Below are 10,897 nucleotides of genomic sequence, written 5' to 3' on the forward strand. Positions count from 1 at the left end.
AATGTTTTTACTAATTGGGTGCTTTGTTTTCATAATAGCCTTATTGATATATAAATCACATACCATACAGTTTAAATATTTCGAGTTTACAATTTAGTGGTTTTTAGTATATACATAGTTGTACAGCTGTCACTAGTCAATTCTAGAAGATTTTCATCACTTCAGAAAGAAATCCTGTACCTGTTGGTGGTCACTCCCTGTTTTTCCACAACTTGTCCATCCTTAGGAAACCATTAATCTATTTTCTAAATCTGTAGATTTGCCTATTCTGGACATTTCATGTAAGTGTAATCATCTAATTGTCTTTCGTGGCTGGCTTTTTTCACTAAACATGATGTTTTCGAGGTTTATCTATGTTGCAGCGTATATTAATACTTCATTTCTTCTTATGGTTGAATAGTATTTCATTGTATAGCCAATGCCACATTTTGTTCATCCATTTATCAGTTGATAGATATTTGGGTTGTTTCTACCTTTTGGCTACTATGAATAGTGTTGCTTATGAACAGTGGGGTTGAGGTTTTTGTGTGGGCATGTTTTCAGTTCTCTTGGTGTACGTGGAGCAAAATTGCTGGGTCAGTGTACTTGGATACTTTCTTCACCTCATTTGAACTTTAGGGTTAGAAAATCTTCCTGTAGAGTTGAAGAACACCTCAAGTTCCATGTTCTAATAATATCACTGTGTAGGACAGAGGTCCTGTGTATGTTATTTGATCTGGCATTTCTCAAAAGGCAGACTTCCCACTTAAAAAGAAGGAACAGCTGTTGTCCTTGTTTTATTTCCAGGAGGGGTCCACAAAGTCTCTTATTAAAGTTGGAAGGAATTTAAAGAAGATTTTAAAATCTCCTCTGTAATCCCTTAGTCATTAGAAGAGAGCAAAATGGTTGAACTTCATAGTATCTGTAAAATAATAATTGTAATCAGAGTGAACATTTGTTGACTGCTCATTCAATACCAGATCGTGCGTGGCCAAGGGTTTATATATATATTATTTGATTTAAACTTCATAATAACTTTTAGCAATGACTGCCATTTTACTACTGAGAGAGAAATGCATACACAGAGGTTAAATAACTTGCATCAGCTCAAAAAAGCTGGGTGGCCCTGCTGGGTAGGAAGAGTGCCTCTTTTATCTGCTATACCATGCTGCCTACCTTCACCAGTATTTGATGACACTTCTAGAAGACATATTGTGCCATAGAACTTAACTTTGATTTATTACCTATTTGAGGACAATGGGTTCTTTATAAATGATATTAACAGTTTACATGGATTTACTTTTCAATTGAAGAAGAATAAAAACTTTTATAAAATGCTGAAGAAATAAGTGATTTTAAAGGAGGATTATTCAATTTTAGATCCATCTCCTGTTCCTAAGGCATATGCCTGCAATGCCATCCTCCTCCCCCATTTTACTTTGACTAAGGTAAAGATGGATAGGTATGAAATGCTACTTTTCCAGAAATACTATACTTTGACTTTTTTTTTTTTCTGGCATATTCTGATCATAAGGCGCTGAGATTGTACCTGTTTGTTTTGAAATCAGATGTTAGGCATTGAAGTGGATGTTTCAAGAGTTGTTGTCATCGAAAATTATGTGTTCTGGTGATTTTTATTGTTTCTAACACTTACAAAATATCCTAGGTATGATTTTTATGTCAGGATTTTGCATTTGACAGTATTTTTCTCCATGGTGCCATTTCTGCATACCATGTTTTCTCACCCCACATTTAATATCTGAGAAAAAATAATATTTGGGGGCTGCGGCTGTACTCAGTGGTAGAGCGCTTGCCTAGCACGTGCGAGGCACTGGGTTTGATCCTCAGCACCACATAAAAATAAGTAAATAAAATAAAGATATGTGTCTAACTACAACTAAAAAATAGTTTAAAGAAAAAGAAAGAATAATTGTATTATCACATTGTCTTCCTTGTCATAAGGTGCTCTTAAATACATAATTTTGTACTACACATTGCAGAGTATCATTTGGGTATAGATTATCCTGAAACTACCTAGTTCTGGTTTCTTATAGAAATCACTTGATGGAATCAATTTCAGAGAGAGAGAGAGAGAGAGAAGAAGAAGAAGAAGAAGAAGAAGAAGAAGAAGAAGAAGGAGGTGGTGGTGGTAGTGGTAGGGGAGAAGCTGACAGACCCAGAGAAATTAACACAGCTTTAGTAATTATTCCTAAGGCTTTGACCTCATAATTGCAGATCACGTTAAAATGTGAGGTGATTATATTGTGGGGATGTAGACTCTGTTCCTAGAGATGATATTGTGCTTATGGGATTCTGCATTACACCCTTGCTTCTTCTCATTCCTTTTCTGAGCTGGGGCTTTCTCTGCTGTCCTGAATCAGTATACATGCTCCAGAATTTTGTTGAAATGTTTCCTCTGTTAATTGTTGTCTCTTTCCTATTCTTTTGTGAATTTTTATATTTTAATTTTTCCCTTAATTTAGAGTGATCTGAGAAGGTACCAACTTTGTTCCATGTACATATTTAATAGTAAAGCACTCATTTCTCTTAATTTTATTTTATCTTTTAACGTCTCAAATTAAAAATTGCGTCATTGATTTCCTTTTCCTTTTATGAATTTCATGCCAGAATTAGGATGTAGTAGTTTGAGGGGATTTTATATTTGGTTCTAACTGTGGTATATTAATTGGATGACATATTATCCACTTACTAAAAACAGACTGTACATATATAATACAGAAGTGCATTGTTTTGGGTACAGGGATTGAACTCAGGGGCACTCGACCACTGAACCAAATCCTCAGCCCTTTTTCATATTTTATTTAGAGACAGGGTCTCATTGAGTTGCTTAGGGCCTTGATAAGTTGCTGAGGCTGGCTTTGAACTCACCATCCTCCTGTCTCAGCTTCCCGTGTCACTGGGATTACAGGCATGTGCCATCATGCCCAGCTTAGAAGTGCAGATATAAATGATGAACATGGGCTGCTTGCTGCCAGTCCAAAATCGATACAGAAACAATACAATAGCAGAAGCCATTTTCATAAATTAGACAGGAGTATTCCCATACTGTGAAAATCAAGCCTTCTTTGAGATGGGTGAAGTTGTTATAAAAGATAGTAGATTGGGCTGGATTTATGGCTCAGTGGTAGAGCGCTTGCCTAGCTTAGGTTCCATTCTCAGCACAGCATATAAATAAATGAATAGAATAAAGGTCCATCAACATCTAAATCAATATTAAAAAAAAAGATAATAGATTATTTAGGACTAACCTGGAAAACTCACCAGGTGCAAGATAAATTCTTCCTAATTCCGTGTTATAGTAGGTGAGATAGAAGGAGCTCTAGTGTGTTTTGTTTTGAGGCACATAGATGAATCAGTGGTACTATTTTGACTATTATTTAAATGTATGTCTATGTATCTTCCCCTTCCTCAGATAAACAGGGGTCACATGACAACGGAAGCTAAGAGAGCTGCAAAAATGGAAAAGAAGATGAAAATTTTGCTTGGAGGTTACCAGTCTCGTGCTATGGGGCTCATGAAACAGTTGAATGACTTGTGGGACCAAATTGAGCAGGCTCACTTAGAGTTACGCACTTTTGAAGAACTCAAAAAACATGAAGATTCTGCTATTCCCCGGAGGCTAGAGGTAATATTTCATTTTGCCTCAAAACATTGCTTAGAAGGACAACTGAAAAGAATTAATAGAGCTTTCCTTTTTCTTTCTCTTATGCAGGGTATCTGAAGTTGGTATTGTCAGGTCTTTTTCTTTCTTTCTTTTTTTTAAAAAAATTTATGTGTTCTCAGATTTTTATTGGTACATTATAGTTGTACATGATGGTGGAGTTTGTTGTTAGATTTTCGTTCATGCACTCAAGATAACAATATAATTTGGCCAGATAACAATATAAAAAGGCAGGCCTTTTTCAAGAAGAGTCTCCCCTTTTTGACTTTTTATTTTAGACCTGCCTATGTGTAGATGGCTAGACCAGGAAAATGATGGCTCCAAGGACAATCTTATTTTTCTTTCTTATGTATTGACACACTGTGAAATGGAAAAACTCTTTTTTAGTGCTTTATTTTAATTGTATAGAATAGTGTGATTCATTGTGACACATTCATACATACATATAATTTGCTCAATACCACCCTCAGTGCTTCCCCTATCCCTCCTCTGATCCCCTTTCTTGATCTTACTGTTCTTCTTTCTGTTTTCATGAGATCCCCTTTTTGTTCCTTTTTTCTCTTTAGCTTCTGCACACAAGAGAAAATATGGAATAACTGATTCTTGTGATTTGTCCCCCTACAGTTTAATTGCATCCCATTTGCTCTATGAGGAGCAGCTAAAGCAGTGCCCTTTTGTTTTATAACTTGGGATGCTGGGAACCTAGCTAGTTATTCCAGAACATCAAATGGCCAGGTGTGGTTTAGATTTATCTCCTAAGTGTGCATGACAGTTCCTGCCCAGTTAAAAGGACAGTCAGGGCTTATTTTAGTGCATTTATGGTTATCGATAGGTCAGTACTGGCTTGTTTATTCCAGGTTGCAAATATTTTACAAGGTGGTAATCATAAAACCAAAGCAAAGTATGGCTGTAGTACTGGTTTTACAGCGAAAGTATTTGCTCTGTTTGTTTCTCTTTGGGGAATGTGTGCCTCCCAGCTGTTGCTAAGATGACAAAGTAGCATCAGATATCTTTAATTTTCAGTGTACTTACACATAAAATAATTATTTAATGTTTTTATCTCTTCAAGTGCCTAAAAGAAGATGTGCAGCGACAACAGGACAGAGAGAAAGAGCTTCAGCATAGATATGCTGATTTACTGCTGGAGAAGGAGACTTTACAGTCAAAATTCTGAAGCACAGTTTATATTCTGTCACAGGACAAATTAATTGCTGGTTTTCATACTCTGCAAAGCTGAAACTGATGTTTATCTTCATTGACAAATTTACTCACCATCTGTGGTTTTTTGGTTGTTTATTTTAAATGATATTGATCTTACATTCTATGTTAAAGACTTTTAATGCACCAGGACGGATAAGGGTTTAAATTATTAAGATGATGATTCTTTTATCAGTGTCATGTTCGCAAGAATTTTTAGTTTTGGCCTTTTAATTTAAAAAGTCTGACTCTAAATTGCTGCCTGTGAGTAAACCCTTGAATAAAAATAAAATATAAAAATTTGAGAATGTAGCCTTTTGTTTAAAGTAATTAGAGTTCCCACAAATCAGCAACTTTGTACTCTGTGTCACATTTAATGAATAAGTCGTAGGTAACCAGAATGACAATCCAGTGTCTTCAATTCTCAAGAGGCAACCCTATATAGAGCATAGAGCGGTCATTTCTCTACACTGACTAGATTAACTTCTTAATACCTCAGATTTGTTTTTTTTTTTCAGTGTCACTTTAGGGAAGGCCTCTTTGTCAGCTACTTAGACAGTGTATGGATTATAACTTGAAAGATTTAATTTTCCTTGACCTGTTATTTTCTTGTAATTATGTTTTTGACAAAGGCCATCTTAAAAGTTGATTTCAACAAAGCCATCATATTTTATTAAAGCTCTGTATTTGGCTTAACAGGTCAATTACACAGCTATAGAATTTGGGGAATAAATAAGAGATGAAAACATTAAATAATTATTTCATGTGCAAGCACTAGGAAGATCTAATTTTATAACAATTCATATAAAATTATTTAGTACAGTATTAGTTGCTTACAAGCTCAGTATAGGCCAAATTATGTGTTGGACTCACAAAAAAGTTTGCTCAATCTTAGAAATTAGGGACTGGAAGGAGGAAGGAGGCACTCATTTATTCATCCATTCATTCACTCACTCATTCACCAGCTGTGTATTGTGCTAGAGTCTTGGAGATAGAACAAAGATTAAAGTAGTCTTGGTTCTGGTTTTGTGGCCCTTACAGTCTGTTGAGAATGACAGACAATTTAAAATTCATATTTTTTGGGGTGACTCTTTATGTGTCAGTGATTTGAGTATTGGAGATGAACAGTTTTTAAAACAAAGTTCTTCTCTCAGTGACATTAGTTGGGAAGGAATACTAAACATGTTCAGATCATGAATTTTAGATTTTATGGAGGAAATTTTAGATTTTATGGGGAGAATTAAAATAGGATGATATTATCAAAGAGATCTTATGAAAGATCTAACATTTCCATAATGTGGGATTGCCACTTTAGAAAGAGCTGTCCTCGTGAGATTCAAAGAAAGCACATCCTAGGGGCATTAGTATGGTATGATTGAATAGGCCCACATGTATAAGGACATGGTAAGAAATTGGGTCTTATTTTAAGTACAAAGGGAAGTTATATGAGAACATTCTAAAGAAAGGAATGACAGATCTGATTTTTTTTAGAAACATTACTTCTGGCCATATTGCGTAATGTCTCACTTAGTTGAAGATAGGGAAGCCAGTTAATTAAGGAGTAAACTAGACAAATAGTAATAGGGTCTCAAACCGGTTGAGGCTGGGTGGAGTGGGGTAGGAGGATGGAGCTAGGTGGAGAGATTTGCCAGGTAATACTTATGTAGTCTTAGAGCATAAATTGATATTTTCTTGGTATCTAGTCACTTGGTTCTACTTTTTCTAGAAATTTTTCCTGGGTTTTCTAGGATAATGATAATATTTCTTTAATACATTTATTTCATTTTCATTGCATGTTTTGTTGGCTGATATGTTTAGAACAATTGTAAATGATAATGTTGGGGATGTTCTTGTTTTGTTTCTGGTTTTAATGGGAATATCCATAGTGTTTTAAGTTGGCCTTTTGAGTTAGATGTTCTTTATATAGAAAGGTAGTATCTCTGTTTTTAACTCTTAAAGATTTTGAATTAGAAATCACTCTTGAATCTCATCAAATAGACTTTGGGGGCATTTATTTAAGATGATCATATAGTTTTTGTCATTTTGGTATGTTGATGACTTATATTAATGAATGTTGCAACATTAAACTATCTCTCTACTCCTAGAACCAGGTAGATTCATTTTTAAAAATTGTTTTTAAACAGTTCATTGTTTATTTGCATTTGTGTAGACTTGAATTATAAGGGTTTGAAATAGCTAATCTAATTAAAGACTCACTTTGTTTTCAAAATTTGAAATAATACACATACTATGAGCACCCCCCCCCAAAAAAAAAATCACCAAATTGCAAAATTTCGAAATGGGCAGTCTTATGTTGTAAGCTACTTAGGCTTTTGTCATATGCAGTGTCCCTTTCTCTGGTAAATAGACACACTATCATCCTTTGTTAGTGTTCTGGAATGCCCAGGGTTCTTTACTAGCACCACTCTGACAGTCAGTACTGACTGTTGTAACCTTCATGTTGGTCATGTTTTCTCTTGGGCACTCATTAAGTGTTAGTGTTAAACTAGTGTTGAAAAGCATGTTCAAGTCTCAGTAACTCTGGGACCAAATTTAAATCTGAATGAGATTTAAACCACCACCATGAGTAAGGGTCCTCTTTGAAAAATTAGAACTAATGCCAGCAAAACAAAGACTAATATCAAAGAAAAACTATCGTACAGTGATGGCTGAAGTATGCCATCTAACCATGCATTCTCCCTAGGAATGCATTTCTCTTAAAATGTGACTGTCCTGTTGGTCTTTTAGAATTTGACTTACTTATCTATTATTTAGGGAAGTTTACATGTTTATATAGGTGAGATAGGTGTTTTGGGCTATTGTACAAATAATGACATTGGGATTTTGCTAGCTCCGCAAAGAAAATAGGAGGGTTGTATGTATTTTTCTGATTAAGCAGTTACAGCTGGGAGTGACTTGATCCAAGAAAGATTTAAGGAGTGTGCTTGTGAAATTTGAGTTCAGAGCCCTGTTTGGAAATGATTTCTCAATAATTTTCAGTTTCATGATTACTAGTATGCTACGCATTTTTAAGTTTAAGCAACTTTATAAAATTTTAAATTTTGTTTTAAATTGTATTTCTCCTTTTGTTATTTGTTAAATTTTAGTAATTTGTACTCTTCCAGAATTTTTTTTTGTTTTTAAAAAAAGATTTAAAATAAGAGTTTTAATGGAAATCTCTTTTCAATTAATTATACTACTTTTAAGAAATTTGCTTTCTCTTAGTTCTGCCACATTTTTACTTCATTAGTCTTGTTAAAGATATGCCTTTTCCCTTCAGAAAACTATTGTTTTGATTTATCAGTGTGATTTTGATATAAAATACATTCATTTCTTATGTTATTTGCTTTTTCTCTAGATTTTTTTCTCTTTTTATGTGATGCTTATTTTTTGTATGTATGCATGTGACTATGTTGAAAGCTTTTGAGTTTTCCCTAAGTTCAAAAATGTTAACATTCCAGCCATTTTTATATGTAGTAGCCTTGTTTTCTGAGTAGTTTATTGTTACGTTTTAAATTTTTGATTCAGCAATTAAGAATACTTAAAAATTTGTGTGTGCTTGGCTTTTTTGTTTTTAAATTTTTTTTTTTTTGCCACTTGTAGGATTTTTACATTGTGGAAAAAAAAGCATGGTTATATGTAATTTTTGCTTTTGCTTTTTAGAATTTAAGTTTTAGAACCTAGCATCCTTAAAACATATTCTATGGATGTTTTAAGTGAATGTGTATTCAGTTTGCTTGTGACAGAGGTGAATGTGTATTCAGTTTGCTTGTGACAGAGGTGAATGTGTATTTATCATTAAATTTAATTATATTATTGAGATTTTAATTTTCTTTTGGGGTTATAAACATCATAGAATAATAGTGTTATTTCAGTTTTGTCAAGTGCTTTGCTTTGTGTATTTTGATACGGCTTAGTAAATAATACTTGTGTTACGTACAGTTTCTAAGAAAGATTTACTAAAGTTGCTTTTGTTCTGTTTTCTGCCTTGAATTTTACTTTCTTTGATAGTAAGAATATTTCTTTTCTTTTTGTTTATACTTGCTAAATTTCCTTATTTTTAACTTTTACATATACTTTTTTAGTTGTCTCTCAAATAGCAACAGATCTTGACATTTTATATTTCAACCCTTTTAGAGAGACGTTGCATTTTAATAGGGTCTGATCCATTTACTTTTATGTTAATTACTGGCTGGAGTCTGCTGTGATCATGTTTTATGTTTTCTCACTGATTTCTGTTTTCTAAATGGACTGTAATTTCCTGTCTTTAATTTTCTTAGTGATTTAGAAAATATACATCCTGTTTTAAACTTTGCAAATAATTATGGCACTATTTAGGATCCATTCAGGAGAAAGAAACCATAACAGGAATTGAACAAGGATGATCAGGATGAAGAATTATTAGCCGGTAATAGAGAATTAACTACTAAGAGAGGCAAAGAAATGTCTAAAGAATACAGTAAAAGGAGATGTAGGAAGCAACCACCACCTGTAGACTGGGAGAGAACCTGAGGAAGGAACAGGTTTGGAAGAGCCCTTCCCCTCCCCACACACCTGAGACTTGCATCTCTTTGAAGAAGGTGTGGATGGAAAAGTTTGCTGAGGTGCCAAGGTCTGGTGTGGTAGCAGGGTGCCAACCAAGGACACTTGCTAGGAAGTCACTTGCTGGGGTGATAATGGCACTTGAGGGAAAACCGCTTGAGAGGGCACCTGCAAAACTCTGGAGGGCAATGCCACTGGGTGTTCCGCACAGAGAATCCTCCCCACAGAGAATCACAGTGGAGAATCCTCATGCTGGCAAGGAAGCCACGTGCAGACGGGAAGAGCGCCAGAACCAGGAGAAGCAAAGCCCCTTCCACTTGTGTTCCTCAGTGCTTACAATGTGTCCACTGGCACTGTGGTGGGCATGTCCCCCAAGAGTTCATGTGTGGAAACCTAATTCCCATTACAACACTGTCAAGAGTGTGACTTTGGAGAGATGATCGGATCTGCCCTCTTGAGTGAATTAATGCTGTTTTTAAAGGAGCGGGGTCATTCCAACAAGGATCCGTTTGGCCCCCTTCTCTCATGCATGTGCTCTCTTGCCCTTCTGTCTTCTACCATGGTATGTGACCAGTAAGAAGACCCTTGCCAGGTGTGGACACCTTGACCTTGTACTTCCTGGCCTCCACAACTGTAAGAAATACATTTCTGTTCTTCATGAATTACCCCATGTTGGGTATTCTGTTAAAGCAGCACAAAACAGACTTCTGTTGCAAAAATATTTCTAAGTTACAACTCCAGTATCACAAAACAGAAGATAAGGATGAATCTTGAGCTGGCACAATGACTATTATCTTACATAACCATTCTCTAGCCTGAAGTGTTCTTGACTTTTGAGTGGTTTGAAAATATACCTTCGATGATTTCAATCTTTTAAAATTGGTTGAAACTGTTTTATGGTCCAACATACGTTCTGTCTTGGTAACTGTTCCTTGTGTGTATTCTGCAGTCTGTAATGTTCTATAGGTACCAATAAGGTCAAATTGAGCCATAGAATCCAAGTCTTCTATATTAATAGCTTTTTCTCCACTGGTTCTTTAAATTGCTGAGGGAGGTATGTTGAAATCATTAACTTTGTATTTGCAAAGTCCTCAGCTCTGTCAATTTTTGCTTCATCTATTTAGCAGCTTTGTTATTGTCTGCACACACATTAAGGATTATTATGTTATGAGGAATTATCCCCTTTGCCATTAGAAAATATTCTTCATAGCTGGCATCATCCTCTGTCCTGTAGCCTGTTTTGCACAATATAGCTCGCTCATTCTTTTGCTTTTCACCTTTCTATGTTACAGTGGGTTTTTAAATTTTCTTTTTAATTTTTGTAGTTGTAGATGGACACCATACATTTATTTTATTTGTTATACATGATGGCAGAATATAATTCATTTCATATCATACATAGCAAGCACAATTTTTTAAGACACTGGTTGTACACAAAGTATTTTTACACCATTCATGTCTTATACATGTACTTAGGGTAATCATTTCTAACTCATT

The 10,897-nt window shown here is 34.9% G+C and overlaps 1 protein-coding gene across 1 annotated transcript in view; it reads left to right on the forward strand.

Moving 5' to 3' along the window:
* The window catches only part of CDC5L (cell division cycle 5 like), a 48,506-nt gene extending 43,348 nt beyond the window's left edge, over positions 1-5,158 (forward strand). Inside the window, exons 15-16 of the mRNA XM_081295572.1 lie at positions 3,413-3,625; positions 4,731-5,158. Coding sequence (XP_081151698.1) covers positions 3,413-3,625; positions 4,731-4,835 — 318 coding nt within the window. The 3' untranslated portion in view covers positions 4,836-5,158. The remainder of the gene's footprint in view (positions 1-3,412; positions 3,626-4,730) is intronic.
* The last annotated feature ends 5,739 nt before the right edge of the window (positions 5,159-10,897 follow it).

This window comes from Spermophilus citellus (genome assembly GCF_964194105.1).
Source record: "Spermophilus citellus genome assembly, chromosome: 5".
Classification (NCBI taxonomy): Eukaryota; Metazoa; Chordata; class Mammalia; order Rodentia; family Sciuridae; genus Spermophilus; species Spermophilus citellus.